Source organism: Catharus ustulatus, assembly GCF_009819885.2.
Source record: "Catharus ustulatus isolate bCatUst1 chromosome Z unlocalized genomic scaffold, bCatUst1.pri.v2 scaffold_26_arrow_ctg1, whole genome shotgun sequence".
Lineage (NCBI taxonomy): Eukaryota > Metazoa > Chordata > Aves > Passeriformes > Turdidae > Catharus > Catharus ustulatus.
Genome location: NW_024879445.1, coordinates 3003261 through 3024909, shown reverse-complemented (window position 1 = coordinate 3024909; position 21649 = coordinate 3003261). Strand labels below are relative to the sequence as shown.

General features: G+C 46.9%; 1 protein-coding gene across 2 annotated transcripts; it reads right to left on the bottom strand.

Annotated features, from left to right (window-relative positions):
• Nucleotides 1–4498: 4498 nt before the first annotated feature.
• LOC117011161 (ketosamine-3-kinase-like) lies at nucleotides 4499–18155 on the bottom strand. 2 transcript variants are annotated; one of them, XM_033086457.2, is made up of 6 exons: nucleotides 17981–18155; nucleotides 15465–15616; nucleotides 8385–8476; nucleotides 7826–7908; nucleotides 7304–7426; nucleotides 4499–6623 (listed from the first exon to the last, which is right to left on the bottom strand). In XM_033086457.2, the coding sequence occupies exons 1-6, from the start codon at nucleotides 18119–18121 to the stop codon at nucleotides 6285–6287; spliced, it is 930 nt and encodes a 309-aa protein (XP_032942348.1). In that variant the 5' UTR covers nucleotides 18122–18155; the 3' UTR covers nucleotides 4499–6284. The 2 variants fall into 2 exon arrangements, with proteins under 2 accessions (XP_032942348.1, XP_032942349.1); XM_033086458.2 differs by having other exon boundaries at nucleotides 17971–18056.
• Nucleotides 18156–21649: the final 3494 nt, after the last annotated feature.

Here is a 21649-nt window from a genome sequence, read left to right as displayed (position 1 = left end):
AGCCTGTAAAGGATTTTCGGGTGTTACGGCAAAAGTTTTCACCATCTCCTGTTGTCTCACCCTGTGATGAGGCTGATGCACTGAAATAAAAGCTCTAAGTGCCATAACTGCAGTCCCATCTCATCACTAAGACAAAATCCAACAGAAATGGTTTCGTTGTAAGAAACAAAACTGACTGGCCATCAACCTGTTGGAAATCCCAGATTATATATTATATATTACATATTACATATATTAGATATTATATATCTATTCCAGATAGATATAAAAAAAAAAGATCAGTTGCAAGAAGCAGATAATACTCGGCTGAGCCTGCAGGACACACCAGGACGGAGCTGGAGAGAAAACCCTGCTGAAAGACACAAGGAGAGCTCCAGGGTGAACTAAAGACGGGACAGGAACTGTCTGTTGAGAAATTGGATGTTTATCAACGGCTAAAGACAATTATAGAAACTAAACCCCATCTTAATATTCACAGAAATTAATTAAGAGACCTCCTAACCACTTTCCCAACTGCAGACCCCCTGTCTGCTCTCATGTATGAGTTCTGGGACTTGGCTAACTGGAGACTTCATAATGCAATCACTCACAATCGAGTGCGGGAAAACTGTTACCCGCCTGCGGTTCAGTGTTGAACATTTTCCACCAGCCCTCCCCACCCGCGGCTCCCCTTGCACCCCAGAACGGGTCCTCAGTTCCTCCCATGTCGGGGAACAGCTCCTCATCTCCACCCGCACCTTACGGGGGGATCTCCACTGAGATCTATCTCCGACCCTCCGTTTCATTCCTTGCGTCCTTCGGCCATTCCGTTCGCTTCTTTTGATCCCTCTGTGCCGCTGCCGGCCCGGCCCGGCCGCTCCTCAGAGACCCCGGCCCGGCCCTCAGCGACCCCGGCCCGGCCCTCAGAGACCCCGGCCCGGCCCTTAACGACCCCAGCCCGCCCCTCAGCGACCCCGGCCCGGCCGCCCCTCAGCGACCGCGGCCCCACCGCCCCTCAGAGACCCCGGCCCGGCCGCTCCTCAGAGGCCCCGGCTCGGCCCTCAGCGACCCCGGCCGCCCCTCAGCGACCGCGGCCCCACCGCCCCTCAGCGACCCCGGCCCTCAGAGACCCCGGCCCGGCCCTCAGCGACCCCGGCCCGGCCGCCCCTCAGCAAACCCGGCCCGGCCCTCAGCGACCCCGGCCCGGCCGCCCCTCAGAGACCCCGGCTCGGCCCTCAGCGACTCCGGCCCGGCCCTTAGCGACCCCAGCCCGCCCCTCAGCGACCCCGGCCCGGCCCTTAACGACCCCAGCCCGCCCCTCAGCGACCACGGCCCGGCCGCCCCTCAGAGACCCAGCCCGCCCCTCAGCGACCCCAGCCCGCCCCTCAGAGACCCCGGCCCCGCCGCCCCTCAGCAAGCCCAGCCTAGCTGCCCCTCAGAGACCCCTGCCCGGCCAGCCCTCAGCGACCCCAGCCCGGCCGCCCCTCAGAGACCCCGGCCCGGCCCGGCCGCCCCTCAGCGACCCCTGCCCGGCCGCTCCCCAGCAAACCCAGCCCGCCCCTCAGAGACCCCGGCCCGGCCCTCGCCCCCTCCTCTCGTTCGCTCGCGGATCCCCCCGTCCCCTTTGGAGACGCTCCTTTCTATGTGAATCCTAAGAATAAAATCAGGTCCGTCTCACCTCTGTTGCCTCTGCGCCCCCCGCCTTCCTTCGTCCCGATTGTCACAGGCTGCTCGAAGGCAGTGCCCAGATGGGCAAGCCCACCCCTGTATTATTAAAAACCTTGCCTTTTCTAAAGCTAACGAGGAGTGCATGGCCTAACCAGCTTTGCCTAACCAGCCACCGACTCCCTCAGACTCTTTCTGCTTGTTAACAAACTTTACACTCCACAGCAGAAGTCCAATCTAACTCTTTAATAGTGCAGCTTGCAAAATCCCAAAATTGCCTGGGAGATAAACTCGAAAAGCCCTCAAAACACAAACAAAAACCCTTGAGAAAAGTCTTGCAGCCCTCCAGCTTGATTTTACCAAAAGGCTTTAACTGAGGGAAGCCCAGCTACATTAAAAAAACTGTTCTCAGGTGACAAGAAAAGCTAAACCACCCTCGATATTTGCCCTCGATGCAGAAAAGGAAAACTTTATGTTATTATATCGAACCTGCAAACCTTGATTTTTACGTTAATGGAAAAAGTGTGGAGACTGGTCAATACATAAATATTATGATTATTCGACCAAAAGGCAAATAGTAAAGCCAGGTGAGGTTGCCAATGGAAGCAATCCTGTGAGTGATTGGGACATTTGCACCAAAGAACTTCCCAAAACAGAATCCAAACCCCAAGAACCAGAGATCCTTGGTTCTTTAACAACGGGTTTCTGCACATTTTCAGCTAGTGATTGGCCAAAAAGTGATCCTCCAAACTATGTTAGTCCCCATTTTCTTGCATACAGAAACTCACTCATTTTTTGGCACAATTATCAAAGAGTTGGAATGGACTTTCCGGGCTTGAGCAATATCCAATTACCAAAAGGATGTTGGTTAATTTGTGGAGATAGGGTTTGGCAAGGCATTCCATCACACCTTGAAGGTGGTCCATGCAGGGATTGGACCTTTGCAAGGTATGTTTATATGTATTGACTGTTGTGGTGGTGATATTAGTAGTAGTGCCTTGTATACTTTGGTGTGTGTGAGAGATGATGGACAGAAACATCAAGGGAGCTTCTGTCATCCAAGAAAGAGATGTAGGAAATGAAATGACAGAGAATTCTCAAAACCTTACAGAAAAATCATGGGGTCTTGTGCAGTTGTCTGCTGATCCCAAAAGTGTATGCAAATGTAGACACAGATAAAGGCTTTACAAATCAAGAAATAGCACTTACTAACAGATTAGACTTACATCCTTGGAATCAATCAGATCTTTTGCAGTCTTAAAACTGCTGTAGTTTAAAGTGAGAACATTTAAAGCAAACAAAAAAGGTGCCTTAAATGAGCAAAAGGAAATATTTTAAGTAAGGAAAGACTAAAGTTTATTAATACAGCCTTGTGCAAAAACCTTTTAAAGCTGTTTTGTTAGAAGAAAAAAAATGTGCTGCAGTAGAACTATATAACTCAGAGTAATTAATGAATGACAAAGCTATTAAGATGATATCTTTGTGGTTGTACTGTGGGAAATTGCATCATTGGTACTGGTGAAGATCATGACAGTAATTTCCAACAGTATTTAGTTGTAAATGAACCACAGCGTGTTTGTTGTGCAGAGATTGCTCTTACGAGGCAAAGAAGGAAAAAACTTAGAACCCATTTTTGCAATGAAGCTGAATTTAATAATGTGATCAACCCATGTGATGCACTTGCAAAGTGCACGTTTACTCTCAGGTATAAAGTTTTGAGCCTTTAAAATATGCTTTTATAACCCAGATCCTGTAATACTTGTTGTACTAATGTCTCCACAAAGACAACATTCTTGGCTAGATGGCTCTCCAGCTGCTGAAAGGAAAGAATCATACCCTGGGTTGCAGTGGAGCATATGAGGAAAGGAATAGTGGTTTGGCAACAAAATGATGACAAGAAATACAGAGCCTTATATCTGCATATTGAAAGCAACCCTAAGTAATTTTTCTGTTTAATTGTTAAGGGAAAAACAAACCAAACCCCCAAACAAACAAAACTTCAAATGAAAAACAAATTAAGAGTGATTGAATATTTACAAAGAAAAAAAAATAATAAAGCTGTTGTGATTGTGGTGTGGCTTAGTCACCAGAAATACATTATTCCCCCTAAAGTTTTTTGTCATATTCTAATTCTGTAGCACTTCCCACCTGCTCTTCTGCTAGAAGAGCCCAGCAGCACTTTGAATCACCAGATCTGTTTTGGAACATCACTGAGATGAGAAGCAGGAGGAAAAACCAGCACTGGAGTGCAACATTCGTACCTGCAGGCAGTTTTTGCAGGAGGCTGCAGCCTGAGAAGAGCTCAGAGCCAAGGGATCCATGGTACTGGTGAGATTCCTGCAACATTCCATTTGTCTGCCTCTCCACACCCCTCCTGATTTTACTGACAGCAAAACATAGCTTTGAAAAATTGAGCATTATATCCTTACATTCAAACTCTAAATACAATTGTTTCTACCTGCGTAACTTGCATGAACACAACTTTTCTTCAATCACAAACATATTTGGATTCAGCTCTATTAGGAAAAGGTCTTGCTGTTTTATCAGTAAGTTTATCTCACAGCTACAGCTGACAAAAAATCCACTTTAATCTTCATTTCCCCCTGCTAATAATGAAGAGTATTTATGTATTTTAGGAAAATTAACCTTTTGACTTGCATTGCAATGAATATGTGAATTTTCTTCAGTGCCACACTGCTCCAAACCACTCCATGACCATGCACATTCCCAGAAATACCTCCAATGATTATAATTTATCTAACAAACTAGGAATGTATAACAGGTCAGAGCAAGTAATTCCCCAAGAATAAACCAAGGCGTAAGGGTTTAATTCAGAAAACAGAGACAATAATAATCAACTGGGAAACCTTTTATTCAGGCAACAAGGTAAAAGTAAAACCTATTATACCAAGCAGATTTTCTGCAGCAAATCAAACAGCCAGTGAGAAAAGCAGTAGAATTAAGGAAGTTGTAACCAATACCAGTCTTCTCTAAATTTGTTTCCAATCTGTGTAAGTTACAGCCAAACTAGCAACTAGAAAACCCTCAGTAATCTGCCAATATCCAGTGCAAAGCAGTTTTAGTTAATAAAAGTCATTCCCCAACACTCAAAGTGCATTTAGAATCATGCATCTCTCACCTACCTGGTATGCTTGCACAGAAGCACCACTACCAGCCTACACCAAAAAGAGCACAATTTCAGTATTAACTCCTTGCAGGCAAAAGCCACAGTCTGTGGAGCTATCATCAAGGACTTCTGACACTGAAGTGCTGCTCTGTGAGTTACACCTTCCCTTGGTTTCTTGTCTTTTACCACAACAGCTCCAGCATGCACTTAGTGGGGACTGTCATGTGAGAGTTGAGGAAAGGAAGACCCCCTTGCTTTCCAGGTTATCCACACATGTCTACATCTTCCCCTTCCTGGTGTGTCTGAGGCCCTGGGAGACCTCTACACAGAATATTTTAGTGTGACACTCAAAGTCTGCATTAGAACTCTCACAGGTGTACAGATTGTGCAGCCTTCACACCGGGCACATTCGTGGTGCCAGCGACATAAACACTGTGGTTTACTGATCCTTGTGCCAGAATAAGGTTGATAAACTATTGTTGATAAACACACAGGAAGCACAAGCAGTAGTATCCCCTTGGAATAAAATTACCTGACAGGTATTCCTATGGAGAAGCAGAGGGTTACAGCCTGTGAGCTATCCCAGGAGTCTCCCCCGACCTCCTTCCCCTTTTATTTTTGTTTTCTTTTTTCCTTTCACGTTTTTTGAATTACTTTAGTCATACATGTGAAGCATGTACAGGTTTGATTTCATTAGAGAATACACCTTCCACAAGGTATGTACATGAAGAGTGTCCTAGCTGGAAAATTCTTTAAGAATGCACACTATTGGACAAAAGCATAATCCAAAAAAGGAAGAGAACTAGTTCTGGTGGGAGCAAAATTGCTGTGGATAAAAGCCCACTGACCAGAAAGCACAGAGCAGCCTACAAGCATTCCAGGAGGCACCAACAGTCTGCATCCAATGGAATCAATCAGCAAAACTCCAAAAGTCCTTAAAAGCCTCTGGACCCAATCCTGAGTAATCTGCTTAGGCAGGGAGGTTGGACAAGATGACATTCTGTGATCCACCCCCAACCTCACCCACTCTGATTCTGGGAGAATTAACAGCAAGCCCAAATCCCTTCTCGCAGTTCCTGTTACATAATTTTCCTGTTGACTTTCAAGCTCTGTTGCTATGATTTGCTCTCATGCACGCAGCTGGACGTGAAGAGCTGAAAGAGGGAGGAAGACACAGCAAAATGCAGCGAGTAACTTCTTTTAGGCATCTCCTTGGTGTTTGTATTTTGTATTACCCTGCATAGTCTCACATGCTTTCTGGACACCGAGACCTTTATTCACTGTGCAAATGAATAAACCCCTTAGTCAGCTTTTTCCCTCGTGGAGTTATCCCTAGCTGTCCTAAAAAGGGATGACTATTTCACACCTGGTATTCAGCAGGAGTCACTGGTTCTAGGTCTTTTACAAGGTCAAGGGTCTCACAGGTTGTTTTTAACATTACTACTCCTGCAGCTGCACCACCAAGTATGGGGCTGTCCAAACAACACGGGAAGTATTTGGTTTAAGCAGCAACTTACTTTACAAGGTTTCTCATAATGTTTAAAGAAGACCCTCTGTACCCTGAACCAAAATGGTTCCAGTGGTTCATGTAGTGGAACAGCTGATAAAGCTTCAGGCGTTTCTCAAACCCTGCAGCTTTGGGAATTTTACTGTGATAAGCAGAATAAAAAGAACTGCTGAAGCCACCAAACATGCCAGCTATTGCAAGCTCATACTCTGAATGGCCATAGAAAGAAGCTGGATCAAAGATAATCGGACCAGAATCATCCTCAGCTACATTTCCTCCCCAGAGATCCCCATGCAGGAGAGCAGGAATGATTTCCACATCAGAGAACAAACTGGGTATCTTCAGCTGCAGGGGGAGAAAAGTGAGACATGGAAATTACACAATCATCACTTTAAAATGTAGAGGTTTATCCTCATCCTTGAAGCATCTTAAAACCCATTATTTGAAACACCTGGTTTGACAGACCTGGTCAACTGAGATGCTGAGTACATCCAGAGGATTCTTTATTTTTCATAAAAGGCAGCAGCAGAATAGTAATCTAAATCTTTTTTAGCAAGAAAATAAAAGCCTTGAAACTCAGATATTGAGCAGGGTTAGTAACAACAACCACCAAGGTTGTTGCTTAAGCTCAAGGATGTCACACCAAATTTCCAAAAAGCAGGACCCAAAGAGCCAACAGTGCAGTCATTTAATCAGGTGCAAACAGTGAATGAACAGACAACGTGTGCAGGACAGAACTGCTTATGCAGATTTCTCATCATGAACATGTTACAGGGAATGACAATATGAACTCCATCCAGTATTTCCCAAACAGCAAGGCAAGGTGGTATCTGGCACTCTGGAATTTGCTCTGGAATGTTAGCATATAGTAATGTGACAAATGCCTTTATACCTTAGAATAAGGGCAATTTAATCCCTAAAAACTGGAGTCTCCTACCAACAAACCAACAAACTGGAACTTTAAGAAAATAAAATTTAAGTTTATCCAGCTCCCCAATAATGAGAACTGAGGGAATTGCTCCTACCTGCAGCTGTGCCCAAAGCTCTCTTGCCTCTCTGTCACCCGATTTCTTTTCAACCATGTCCATCTGGGGCTGGATCCTCTGTCTGGCAAAGAAGGTCACCCAGTCACTCTGCCAGTCGTTCACCTGAAGGAACAGCACTGCAGATGTCAGGTCTGCACCACACAAAAGGCAGATTTTCTTCTTTCTCAAGTAAACTTTCTGAGGATCACACAGTCTTTGTGCTGGTACCACCCAGGACAGTAAATGCTATCATCATTTAATGTTATTTTAAAATATTAAATTCATGGAATAATTTTCTCTTAATGATTAAAGTCCAAGAAATTGAAGAGCTATCAGTGTCCAAAGCAGTTTTAAGTGCTGTCCAAAGCACCTCCTTCCTTAGCAGGCTGAACCATGTTTTTTTATTTTCATGACTCCACAATAATTCATTTATTTTCACTATGATAATTTTGACCCTCTGTGCCACTGAAGGGAAAACAAGATAAATTTAAAATTCTATCACTCTGATGAAGTACAACCTACCTGTGGGAGATAACCACAGCAGGTAACTGTATGGAAGCCAAACTGATCCACAAACTGAACTTCTGTTTCCCCTTGTCCTTTACCTTTCAAACCAAAGACAAAAATTCAGCAACAGTGACAAAATACTGAACATCCATTACACAAATGAACCTTTAAACTATGCCAGAGTACAGCTGCTTCTACTGAGAATAAAGAAATTGCTCTTTAATGTTCTTTTTATGGTTACAATGTGGTTGCTTTTTAAATTTAAAGGTCAATGTAAAGCAGCTGTATTCTACTATTCAAAATTGTATTTTGAGGTTCTTTATCTCCTCTGATACCATGTCCATGTAGAAACTTTTGGGCTCCCAAGGGTCCAAAACTGAGTATGTGTTTTGCTTACACAGACCCAAACAGAGCAAAGGCAAAAATAATCCCTGCCTGGGTCTGTTTCATCCAAACCTATTCTCATGCTGTCTTCAGGGGAAGATGAACTTGTCCTGAAGGAGCAAAAGTAATTTTAACTGCTTTTTAGATTATTATCAACTGGGTTAAATTTACAAACAGCTGTGTACTCTACCAACTGTGTTCCCTTCTTTCTTCAGCTTCTCTCCAAGTTTCTGGTTATGAAGGTGAAGATCAGCCAGCTGAGTTCCAAGCAGTGCTGAATGTCTAAGAAACAAAAAACTACTCTGAGTACCACTGACACATGAGCAGAAACTGGTCTTGATATTCCAGGAACTACTTGAACAGATTTATCAAGTAAGTAAAAGTAGTTCTATACCTCTAAGAAAATAATTTTTCAGTGTTCCAGTTATAAACACCTTGTCTTCCTATCAGGACTGCATATTGACACAAAATGTACTAACTTGGCTGTTTCTGACACCACTAAAAGTGAAGGTGAGCAGCCAGCCTAAATTTACTAACAATGAGTGTTGGGGCCTTAGCTGTGTTGCACGAATATGAAAGGCTTTAGGTGTGGGAAAATAGAGCTGAGAGAATATGAAAGGTTTTAGTCCTGGGAATACAGAGCTGAGAAAGTACAAGGATGTAACAAAAGATGGGAAAATACAAGGATTAGAGATGACAAAGTCTATGGATGTAGGTTCCGAATAACAGCTAAGCAGGATGTCAGATTAGAGGACAGCCATGAGAAAATACAGAGCTTTTGCATAAGTATCAATAAGTATCTATAATGTACCATTGGAATGAGAACAAGGCTGCTCACTATGTGACAACTACTCTATAAATGTACACAGACAGAGCAATGAAGTTGGATTAGACCTGCATCACACTGGTGTGTGTGTCTCTTCCCTTCTTGTCACAAAAACCCCAAAAACCCCAACCCTGATGGGCTCTGGCATCTGGTGACCCTGACGTGATGGTGCTGTGACACGGGGCCGGACAGAACGAGTGACGGCGAGGAATTCCTGCAGACGGTGCGGTGAGGACAGCCCGCCGGGGTGTTCGAGAGAGGCGCGGTGGCCACGGCTGACCCGTGAGTCAGGGAGCAGGATGGGAGTTGCTGCATCGGCAGTGGAGCGCGCTGCTCTGGAAAGCCTCGTGAGGCTGGCAGAAAAGACTAACAAGCGGCTGGACCGCTCACTGTTACAAAGTTATTATTGTGGTGCCGACAGAAAGGACTGTTAACAGAAACAACTCAGATTTATTCGGTTGGCACTTGGGAAAAAATAGGAAAAGAACTGTGGGAGCAAATTTTGCAAGGGTCTCCAGAGTACAAGCTTATAGAGATGTATGCTTAGTAATTGAAGATTTAGAAGGGCAGGCACAAGTTGCTGCTGCAATGTGGACTGTATTTCAACAAGGGGGCCAGGAGGAGAAAGAGCAAAAAGGGTCAGATGAGGGTCCCTCCTGTTCCACCATTCCCTCTCCAGAAAAAGAGCAAAAAGGGTCGGATGAGGGTCCCTCCTGTTCCACCATGCCCTCTCCCATGGCAGTAAAAAACGAGAAAGTGTCCTTTCTGATATCAATGGCAGATAGGGAGGCGTGGGGAATGTTTGATGATGAACTACCTCCCTACATGGAGGAGAGTCTGCCTCAACCTGTGTAGCCCACCACTTCCTCGTAGAAGTCCCTACTGCTTCCCCTATGGAAGTTGATCCAATGAGTGTTCCATTACCTGACGACTCAGGCTTTAACTTGGAGGGACATGCTAAGCTTATGACACAATTATTGGAGGAGATGAAAAGACTTGATACTGGATCAAAAAAGAGCGATGTCAAAAAGGCTTATAAAAAGGCTCATGATGCAATTGTAAATGGTTTAAATAATATTGCAACTCAGCTAGTTGAAAGAGAGGCATTGAATGACAGAAAGGGGCCAAATCCTGCAGTCCTGCAAGATCGTAGGCTTTGGGTTCTAGAAAGAATGAGAGCAGGAGAGTGGACTTTTGCAGAAGCAGATAACTATCTGCAGTCCAAGTATGGCCTGAGTGCAGCTATTTCGGAGGAAGAAAAGATCCGATTTGGAGGGAATCAGGGCTCTGAGAAAGAAGCAGGGGATGGGCTGATTAGTTCACTTTTTAAAGCATTACAAAAACCCTGAGCGTAAGAAAAATGAGGAAATACAGCCCCTCCACGACCCTTCTTATGATAACTGCAAGCACTGGAAAGGGTTAATTGAAAATGTTACATTGTCTGGAGATTTTACTTTGGAACCAGTAACAATGTTGGTTGTACACGATGCACAGGGAGATTGATGGGAGGCTTTAGACTGGAAAACAGTAACTTACAAAAGACTGTTATGCAGTATGGGATTGAAAATAAGCTGGTGTGGAATCAAGTAACTGCTATATTTAAATACACCTTGCTAACACCATCTGATTCAAAAAGTATTATGGAATTTATCCTGGGACCTACTTCCTATATGTTATGGTTAAATAAGTGGCAAGCAAAGTTAGAAGAAAATATGGTAGAGAATCTTGATTTACCTGTGGGTGACCCATTAAGATTTGCTACCTTAGAACAGCTGATGGGGACAGGAGCTTATCATGACGCACAGAGACAGGCTGCTTTACATCACAGAGTTTTATGGCAGTCTCAAAATGCAGCTTTAACAACATTTCTTGCCCTTCCACAAATTGGGACACCATTGCATCCATATACAAAAATTATACAAGAGCCAGATGAGTAATTTCTTAAATTTGTAGATCGACTGTGAGAGGCTATAGATATTGGCACCAGATGTAACACCAGAATTGAAACACACTTTAACTAAAGAGTTCACACTACAGAACGCTAATAAAACATGCAGGTGACTGATAGCTACATGCAGCCAGGTTACTCCCTTTCTCAGATGGCTGAAATATGTGCTCGAGCTCTGTTGCTCTGGGAAGAAGAAAAAGCAAAGATTCATGCCTCTGCTATGGCTGTTGCTCCTAAACAAACTTAAGGTTAGGGAAAGAGTAGCAAGGGGATGAAAGGAGTTTGTTTTTCCTGTGGGCAAGCAGGGCAGATAAAAAAGACTTGTCCCCAAAGGAATAAAAAGAAAGAGACTTTGCCTCATGCTCCTTACCCGCCTCAGATTTCTCACCCACCTCAGACTCCTCAAAGTCCAACTCAGTTTCCTGGAGAGTGTGTGCGGTGCAATAAGTGGGGACATCGTGCAGCTGAATGCCGGTCACAGTTCAGGAAGGATAGCACTCTGTTGTCGGGAAACTTAGTGGCCTGTATACCGCTGGATGTGGGGAACAAATATCCACGGACCCTGGCTGCCTCTACGAGCTCGCTGCCAGCATCAGTGGAGACACAGGATTCGATTTGGCCGTGGCAGCAACAGTAAATATCTCTGATGAAAAAGTACATGCTGTGCCTTCTACTTGTACAGGGCGCCTGGGAAATGGACTGTCAGTTTTACTACTAGGGAAATCATCAGCGTCCCGGCAAGGACTATTTGTGCTGCCTAGGAGCATTGATGTGGATTATACAGGCCCAACTGATATTATTCCAAATGTGTTTGCTCCTCCTGTGACTATTCCTGCAGGATCAAAAATTGCTCAACTAATACCTTTCAAAAGCCAGGTCCTCCAGACCAGCACAGAAGAACAGAGTGGAAGATTTGGATAAGCAGAACCTTTACAAGTTTCTTTCTCCTAAAGAGAAGCTGCAACATTTACAACAGCTAGTGCAAGAACAATTAGAAGCAGGACATATTCACCCATCAAATAGCCCCTGGAATACACCAGTTTTTACTATTCAAAAGAAATCAGGTAAGTGGTGACTCCTACATGACCTACAAGCAATTAATAATTGTATGGAGGATATGGGAGCCCTTCAACCAGGACTGCCTTCCCCAGTCATGTTACTGGAAAAATGGGAACTATTGATCATTGACCTTAAGGACTGCTTCTTTACTATTCCATTGCATCCAGACGATTGTGAAAAATTTTCTTTTACAGTACCAACAATTAATCATCAAGAACCTGCAAAAAGATATGAATGGACAGTGATACTACAAGGCATGAAGAATTCTCCAACTACTTGTCCATGGTATGTGGATCTAGCTTTACAGCCTTGGCAACAACGGTATTCTCAAGTCAAAGTCAAAGAGGTATCACTGATTATAGGGCAAATAGACTCTGGAGGGAGCCTGAAAATCCTTGAATGGATTTTTGCCACCAGTAACCCTCACAAGACCATCACCACAAGATGCGAAGCAATTGACTGATGCTCTTAAAAGGTAAAAAACGCGTACGCACCGTTGCTTGCATTGAACCTGCACGCTGTGTTTTACCTATAGAGCCACTGACATTTACTGAAGAATGGTCACTTAAAAGTAATGTTTTTCCTCTTGCTGTAGCTGGAATGGAAATTGACAATCACTACCCGAAGCATCCTCTTTTCCATACAACTTTAACTCTGGAAAGGCGATCAGTCATAACAGAGAATCCAATTCCTGATGGACATACTGTTTTTACAGATGCTAGCACAAGATCTAATAAATATGGTTATGCTACACTTACCAAAATTGGTTGGGATATACAAACACAACAAGGTGTAGGGTCAGCACAAGTGTTTGAAATGCAAGCTGTCCTGTGGGCTCTCAGAGACTTTGCAACTGTTGCATTAAATTTGGTTGTTGATTCTTTGTATGTTGTAGGAATAGTAAATAGAATTTTCTGAGCTCTAATTGGCCACGTGGATAATCAGCAGTTACAAGCTTTATTCATACAGTTGTGGAATCTCCTGGAAGAACACACTGAACTAATTTTTTGCACACATATTCGCAGTCACACCACTTTACCAGGATTTTTAACCACAGGCAATAATATTATTGATCAAGCTGTTTCTACACCTGTGCAACAACAATCCAATGCTCTCCAAAGTGCTTCAGAATCACATTCCTTTTTCCACCAATCAGCTCGTGCACTCAAAAGACAATTTGGGATAACACGAGCAGATGCAGGAGCTATTGTGGCTGCCTGTCCAGACTGTGCAAAAGTGCCACCTGTTCAACAAGGAGGAGTTAACCCACGGGGTTTGCAACCCCTTCAGGTGTGGCAAACTGATACTACAGAATTTCCACCCTTTGGGAGGCTGAGAATTCTTCACATCACTGTTGACACCTGCTCAAAGATGATACGGGCCACTGCAGCCACGACCACAAATGCTAAGGCATCTAGGACTCATTGGATTCAAGCCATTGCTGCTCTAGGCAAACCTGATGTGATCAGGACAGACAATGCACCTGCCTACATCAGCAACACAATTAAATAATTCTTTGCCAAGTGGCACATCAAACATCAAGCACGTTGAGTTCCAGCCAAGTGGGTTCAACCACATCTTAAGAACTCGACTGCGACGCAAGAAGAAGCAACCAATGAATAACAACTTTTTTGAGAATACCTTAAATGTTTGACAGCTGCTGAGTAAACTCAACGAGGAGGCAAGACAGTAAGAAGTGTATCGTTTGGTATCAGCAGCAAAAAGAATTAAAAAGCAGGCCGAGGATCTAAGACTATTTTTATCACAAGAACCTACTCAGTTGTGATTTATTGGAACATGGTTCTTATTTGGGAGGGCTTCATTGCAAAATACATAGAGCAAAGTGTCCACAGTGTGATCATAGTGAATGTAACCTAGGGAATTGTGTGAAAGGTTTCAAACCGTGCAATGCGTTTCTATTGATTGTCCACCACGGGTTTGTTTTGAATGTGGAAACTGCAGGAAGTATTTTGGGCTAATAGTACAACTGTTCAAAGTCCAGTTTGCGATTCTTGTGACAGAAAGTTGTCTGTCTGCCATGGGCAATCTTTAGGGGAATACATTGGGATACCCTGATGCATTACCCTGCATTGAGAGTAAAATAGAAAACAGTCGGTGGTTGGTACGTTACCGATGTAAACAAGATTTAAAGAAAATAGCAGTATTTGCACATACACAAGTTTTAGCAATTGAATGTGGTAAAAATGTTGAAATTCCTGTTCAGCATCTTGTTCCTAGACTTTCCTGAGAAAGTCTATTGGAGCAGAAGGAAAGCTTGGGATAGAAGGAGGCGCATGATTCACCATTCCCAGAGAGAACATATGGGTAACAATAGCCAATACAGGGGGTCTTTATAATAATTCTGTTAGTTGCCCCCTGCATACTGCAATGCTTGCCGAATCAAATGCATAAAATTGCAAATGCTTTTTTTGAAAAAAGAGGGGGAAGTGTTGGGGCGTTAACTGTGTTGCACAAATATGAAAGGCTTTAATCTTGGGAAAACAGAGCTGAGAGAATATGAAAGGTTTTAGTCCTGAGCTGAGAAAGTACAAGGATGTAACAAGAGATGAGAAAATACAAGGATGTATTAGAGATGACAAAGTCTATGGATGTAGCAAGTAAGAAGTTATCAACATCAACATGTATCAATTATCAGTATCTACATGGTTCAGAAAAGTCTTGTAGTAATTAATTACAGATATTACAACCAGGTGCCTCCCCTGCTAATAAAATTACATTCCTTTTACTACCTTTGGCCTTTCTCAACTTTCCCTGTTCTCAAGGCTTTGTCATTTAAGGCAAAGTTGTTTCTTGAATTTGTTCCTATTAAGACAGGAAATCTGCATGCCACAGGTATCATTTTTGAGTCCCATTTTTGGGACTCACTGAGGGCTCTTCATGAATTAGAAACTGCCAACAAGCAGGACAAGGGGCAAGACTTTAAACTGGCTGAGAGAGATGAGGAATTGGCCATGATCACCTCACTAATGGAATCTGACAGATAAATCCATCATATTAAGTGCTAGTCACAGAGAAGGGACAAAAGTTTGAAACTATAAAAATGAAGGTAAGAGCTGAAAATACTGAAATCAAGATTGATTGTCTCTGCACAAGCATTAGAGCATTGGTTCTTATATAAGGGGCAAGTACACAAAATAGATTGTTTTCCTTTCTGTGAAAAGAACCTTTACTGCAAAAATCACTAATTACCTAAGCAAACAAACCCAAAATTATCCAAAACCCAGACTCACTTTGGGATCCATGATCAATTTGCTACACGAGGCATTATGAATTATTTTATACAGCTCCCTGCTGTGTGATTTCCCACACTGTCTTGACTCGCTTTAGAAAAAAAGCAAACAAGTTTCCCCTATGAAAACAAGTGATTTAATTATCATAAGAGCCAAAATTTCAGTTTAAAGGAGGCAAAGTTTCACCTGTTTAAGCCCCTCATTTCCAAATGTTCCATCACAAACGCAGTGCTGCCCCCAGGCAGGTCTACAATTTTGATGGGTTTGGGCACTTTTATCGTCTGTGTCTTCAGGATGGCTTCCAGGCTTGCCATTTCTCCCTCAAACATTCTTCTGGCCTGCCAGATATTAAGGGAAAGCGTTAGTGTCTAGGAGCATCAGCCACAGGTAAACAAAGCACTTCCACAAAATCAACTGATTTTGTAAAAACTTACGTAGAAAGGTTGGAGGAAATGTTTATTCACACACAAGATACAGACAGAACCAACAGACTTGACAGTAGTTTTACAATTAATTTCACTTCATAAAATTAGTAAAAATGACGCAGGTTCCAGAATTCTCTATAATTTAGAAAGTCTGTTTGCAACTGAAGGGGTGCAAACTGCTTTTAGAAAAAGCAAGAGCTCCTTCAGCTGTGCCCCATCAGAACTCGTGTTCCAGTGCTCTCACCAGAATGGTTTTCCATGGGGTTTTCTTTCACCTCATGGGGGAAGGGCGTGGGTGGGAATCAGCTGTAGCAGCCAAATGTCCCTTATCACACCTGCACAACCCAGGCCACCACCAACTGCATTTGCTTGGAAAGCATTCTGAATTTGGGAGCTATTTCTGCACCTGTTAGCCACACCAAGGAAAATCTACTCTCCTGAGATCAGTGAGACTCAGCACGTGAAGAAATGCTTCTCTGCAAGAGCCAGGCGGGGGTTGTGGAAAGAAATTTAACATATCTGGTGAAAGCAAAAGCAGGGAAGTAGAATGAACAAAATAGAAAGAGAATTCTAGCCCAGTGAAAAACGCAACACAGTCACAGGACAATTTGCAATAGACAGCAACTAAAAATTCCAAACCTAGAGGCAATCACAGAATGGCTGGAAGGGACCTTAAGACATCCATAAACATCACCTTGTCCCACCCCTGCCCTGCCTGCCACTGTCCAGGCTGCTCCAAGCCCCATCCAACCTGCCTTGGACGCTTCCAGGGATCCAGGGGCAGCCACAGCAGCTCTGGGCACTCTGTGCTAGGGCCTCACCACTCTCAGTCAGGAATTTCTTCCTAATATTTGACCTGAACCTGCTCTCTTTCAGTTTGAAGCCATCCCCTCCTTCCCTGTCACTCCAGATCCTTGTAAAAAGCCTCTCCCCATCTTTCCAGAGGGCTCCCTTCAGGCACTGGAAGGTGCAATTATGTCACTACAGAGCCTTTTTTTCTGCAGGCTGAACGATCCCAGCTCTCCCAGCCTTTCCTCCTGGCGCTCCATCCCTCTGACCATCTCTGGGACACATCTCTGGCTGTGCTTTTGCTGAGTTACCGAGGCATGGGTTACCTGTGGCCACAGGAAATCAGGAATACTAAAGCCAGCTGCTCAAACAGAGCAAGAACTGCTGATGCACAGCAGCTGCTCACACAGCACAGCATTCACAGCACTTCAACAAAGTCTGCTTTCATCAGTGCTCAGGATCCACACACAGACAAAATCACACAAAATGAGATTGCTGAATAGAAAATCTATCCAGATCTATTTTTTCAACCCCAGAAGCCTGATCTTGCAGCTAGTTGGATTGTATAGCTAAATACAGAATTAGTAAGGGCCTGTGGAAGGGTTACACCCATTCAAACTCTTCCTGAAAGCAGGATAACCTTCCTGTATTATCCCATGTTATAACCCCCATTCAGCTCCCAGGCTTGATCAAAAATTTTTGAGAAATTTGGAATAGATACAGTAACATGCATACCCTCAAACACATTTGCTTGCAATGAAGGGCAAATACAAGTTTTGACTCACGTTCTGCCACTGATAAACACAAGTATGGAGTATCTTTAAAACACCACCTGATCTCTCTCACTTTTTGCAAAGGATAACGAAGCGGTAAGTTGCACTGTACAACTGAGCAATTGTGAAAAGGCATCACTCATTGAGAAAAGCTCTTTCTTGTGTGCAGGGAATTAAAGGTTTAGTTAAAACCACAGAAGGTGCACACGCCCTGAGCAGACAATTTTATACCTGCTGGGGTTGCCTTAGCCACTGTGACAGCATCTGCAGACAATGTTACACCCTGCAGGAATGGGGACTCCACCGCCTCTCCGAACAGCCTTTTCCTGGAGGAAATTCCAACTGCTGTCCACCCTGAGCCTCCTCTGGCCCAGCCTGAGGCTGTTCCCTCTCCTCCTGTCCCTGTTCCTGGAGCAGATCCCAAATCCCCCCGGCTGTCCCCTCCTGCCAGGGAGTTATGCAGAGCCACAAGGGCCCCCTTGAGCCTCCTTTTCTCCAGGCTGAGCCCCTTCCCAGCTCCGTCCCCTTCCCTGGACACTCCGGCCCCTCAATTCCTGTGTGAGGGGCCCAAAGTGGACACAGCACTGCAGCTGTGGCCTCAGCAGGGCCAGTACAGGGACGGTCCCTGCCCTGCTCCTGCTGCCACACCAGGCCCTGGACGCTGCCTCCCATGGCCTGCCCAGCCCCGGCACCCCCGATCCCTACCCCGCCACACCTCCGACCGAGAGTTGCTCTTCACGAACACCCGGCCGCGGTCCGTGTCGTAGCTCTGGCCCTGGCTGATGCAGCCGCCCCCCGTGTGCCCGGTCGGCCGCAGCACCGCGGTGCCGAGCGCTCGCTTCAGCGCGTCCTCCATGGCGGCGGCTGCGGGCGGGGACGGGGCGGAACCGGGCGGGCAAAGGGAGAGAAGGGACGGGCGGGGAAGGGGCGGAACCGGGCGGGCAAAGGGAGAGAAGGGACGGGCGGGGAAGGGGCGGAACCGGGCGGGCAAAGGGAGAGAAGGGACGGGCGGGGAAGGGGCGGAACCGGGCGGGTAAAGGGAGAGAAGGGACAGGCCGGGAAGGGGCGGAACCGGGCGGGCAAAGGGCGGCTCTGAGGCGGCTGAGGCGGGGCTGAGGCGGTGCCGGGGCGGCTGAGGCGGTGCTGAGGCGAGCAAAGGGCGGCTCTGAGGCGGTGCCGCGGCGGTGCTGAGGCGGGCAAAGGGCAGCCGAGGCGTCTCTGAGGCGGGGCTGGGGCGGCTCTGAGGCGGTGCTGAGGCGGCTCTGAGGCGGGGCTGGGGCGGTTCTGAGGCGGGCAAAGGGCAGCCGAGGCGTCTCTGAGGCGGGCAAAGGGCGTCTCTGAGGCGGGCAAAGGGCGTCTCTGAGGCGGTGCTGGGGCGGCTCTGAGGCGGTGCTGGGGCGGCTCTGAGGCGGTGCTGGGGCGGCTCTGAGGCGGTGCTGGGGCGGCTCTGAGGCGGGGCTGGGGCGGCTCTGAGGCGGTGCTGGGGCGGTTCTGAGGCGGGCAAAGGGCGGCCGAGGCGGCTCTGAGGCGGTGCTGAGGCGGGCAAAGGGCGGCTCTGAGGCGGGCAAAGGGCGGCTCTGAGGCGGTGCTGAGGCGGGCAAAGAACGGCTCTGAGGCGGCTCTGAGACGGCTGTGAGGCGGGCAAAGGGTGACTCTGAGGCGGCTGAGGCGGTGCTGGGGCGGCTGAGGCGGCTCTGAAGCAGGGCTGAAGCGGTGCTGGGGTGGCTGAGGCGGGGCTGAGGCGGCTCTGAGGCGGTGCTGAGGCGGGCAAAGGGCGTCTCTGAGGCGGGCAAAGGGCGGCTCTGAGGCGGTGCTGGGGCGGCTGAGGCGGTGCTGAGGCGGTGCTGGGGCGGCTGAGGCGGCTCTGAAGCGGGGCTGAGGCACCCCGGCGCTGCTGTCAAAAGATTGTCTCGTTCCCCAATTCTTCCGCGCGTTCAGTTTTAGTCTTCTCTTAATCACCGAATCAATTCCAAAATCACATAATATGTTGAGTTGGAGGGGACCTACAAGGATCACCGAATCCAGCTCGTGGCGGTGCACAGGACATCCCCACTACCCTGAAAACATTGTCCTGCAATATTTTTCTTAAAATCTGCACAGCCGCATAGTAGAGGTGCCGGGTCTCCAGGATCTACTACTGATAAATTTGTTATAAAGCCCTGAGCAAAGGAGAAGACCAGAAAAAAAAATCAACTTCAAATATGATAATAGGCGACAACAGAAGTAGCTATAACGCTGAAATTTCTTTAATACAAAAGTTTGATGCTAACTTAACATCATCTTAAATAAAGCTACAATTCAATAATGACATACGTAATCTTACAAGCATTAACCGAAAGCTTTAAAAAGATAAGATACACTTGACAGACGTGTCCTGGCTGAAGCAGATAATGAATGCCAGGACTCTGCTGGCTGTTGCCAAATTTCTGCATTAGTCTCTAAATGTAAGAAAGATCCTTGTGCAGTTTTTGGCATCCATTCTTCTCTTCACAGTAGCCACGGCTACACTAGGAAGGGAAAATAAGAAAAGTAAGACATGTGAATATTTCTGTGGAGTTCAGAATCTCATGCTCTTTGCCTTAAAGCAGCACCAAAGACAGCTCAAAATGGGTGGAGACTGAGGGCTGGAAAACTTTTTTGCCTCCCTGGTGATGTTGGCTCTTTGAAGCTGTGCCATCACAGAGCCAGCTGTGCCGTCACTGCCCATGTCAGCTCCGCAGCGCTCGGACACCACGGGGGCTCCATGGTGACCCTCTGTGAGCTCACCGGCCCTGCAGGGCTCTGGCGTCACGGGAGCACTGTGACCTCAGGGGGATGCGGGTCCCTCGCTGCCCCGCCGGGCTATAAAAGCGGAGCCGGCCCGGGGCTATAAAAGCAGAGCCGGCCCCGCGCCCGCCCGCGGCAGCATGGCCCGGTACCGCCCGAGCTCCCGCCGGAGCCGCAGCCGCTCCCGCAGCCGCAGCCGCAGCCGGCGCCGCCGCTCCCGCCGCCGGGGCGTGCGCAGGAGCCGCCGGGCCTCCCGCCGCTCCCGGTACCGCCGCAGCCGCCGCAGCAGCCGCAGACGCCGCCGCCGGCGCTGAGCCGAGCGCGGGGCTCGGCCCCGCACGGCCCGAGGAGCGCGGGGAGCGCCCGTGCGGGGTGCCCATGGCAATAAAGGCGTGAATACTGGCCATGCCCTGCGTGTCCCTGCCTGTCCCTGTGTGTCCGTGTGTGTCCCAAGCGGGACCTCGCCCCGAGTCCCTGTCAGTGTCACATCGCTCTTGTGCAGGTGTTGGGGCCCTATGGCTCCATGGCCCTTTCTACTGTCAGATTGCATTTGAAGGACTCAAGGAGGAGAAGGAGGTCTTTTGCATAGGATAAAACGGATTTATTACTCTAGGGAATCCGCAGGGCAAAACCCAGAAATGGTGAAGGTGCAACAAGGGCTCTGCTGTGGGCACAGAGCCGTGACTGGACCTGAATCTGGGAGCTGTGTCCTTAACCTGATCTGGGAGCTGTGTCCTCAACCTGATTTGGGAGCTGTGTCCCCAGCCCTGATGTCCCCATTGCCAGCTGAGGTCCATGCATCAATCTGCTGCATGGTCACAGTGCTACACTGAGCAGGGTGACTGTTGCAGCAACAGCAAAAACCCCACCAAAATGATGAAACCTGTGCAAAAGTCCAGACTTCTTGCCTCAAATCGTTATCTAAATTTGGTACCAGTCTGGTGATGCCTGTGCTGAGACACAGGAGTAAAACAAGCAGCAGAAAATCTGAGGCCAAACAATTCTCCAATCCAGTAACCAAAGGAAAAGCCTAAATGTCCCCAGCTTAGCAAGGCCTCAGAGGAGAGAGGGAGCCCTTTGGATCTGCATTCCAGATCAAAGCTGGAGCAGCCTGCAGGCCTTTTCCTGCCAGCTGTTCCTCCCAGAGCTGAGGGCACAGCTGGAGGAGCTGGGGCTCACTGCAGAGCCAGCTCCTCAGTGCCAGGTTCTATGTATTAGCAGAGCACTTGTAGCAGTTTCCAGCAAATTAAAGTTTTAATTGAAATGGATGTTGATCTGTGTTACTCTGAGCAATTAGCAGATGTAAACATTATGATGCTGAGGATTTTGGCAGTGAGTGAAGGAGACTGGTGGAAAATATCCAAGTGTCCCAGCAGATCCCTCAGTTCAGTAAAGCTGGGCAATGACACCACAGAGTTTTGATGGCCCCACTGTGTAAATCCTCAAATCCAGAACAAATTCCCTGTGGCAGAGCTCAAGAGAGGAACAGCTCCAGGGCAATGCTGGCCCTGGATGGCTCTGAATCCCCCAGCTGTGGATGTACCAGGCATGAGCTGCTTTCAGCACAGGCATGTGCAGGACCTTGGCTGGGCAAGTCCCCCCTGAGCTCTCTGTGCTT

Coding starts and splice junctions, on each gene's coding strand:
- LOC117011161 (XM_033086457.2), bottom strand. CDS start 18,121: ATGGAGGACGCGCTGAAGCGAGCGCTCGGCACCGCGGTGCTGCGGCCG. Junction 7,909..8,384: donor GAAAGAAGGGAACACAGTTG/GTAGAGTACACA, acceptor TTGGTTTGAAAG/GTAAAGGACAAGGGGAAACA. Junction 7,427..7,825: donor GCTGTGGTTATCTCCCACAG/GTAGGTTGTACT, acceptor CTGTTCCTTCAG/GTGAACGACTGGCAGAGTGA.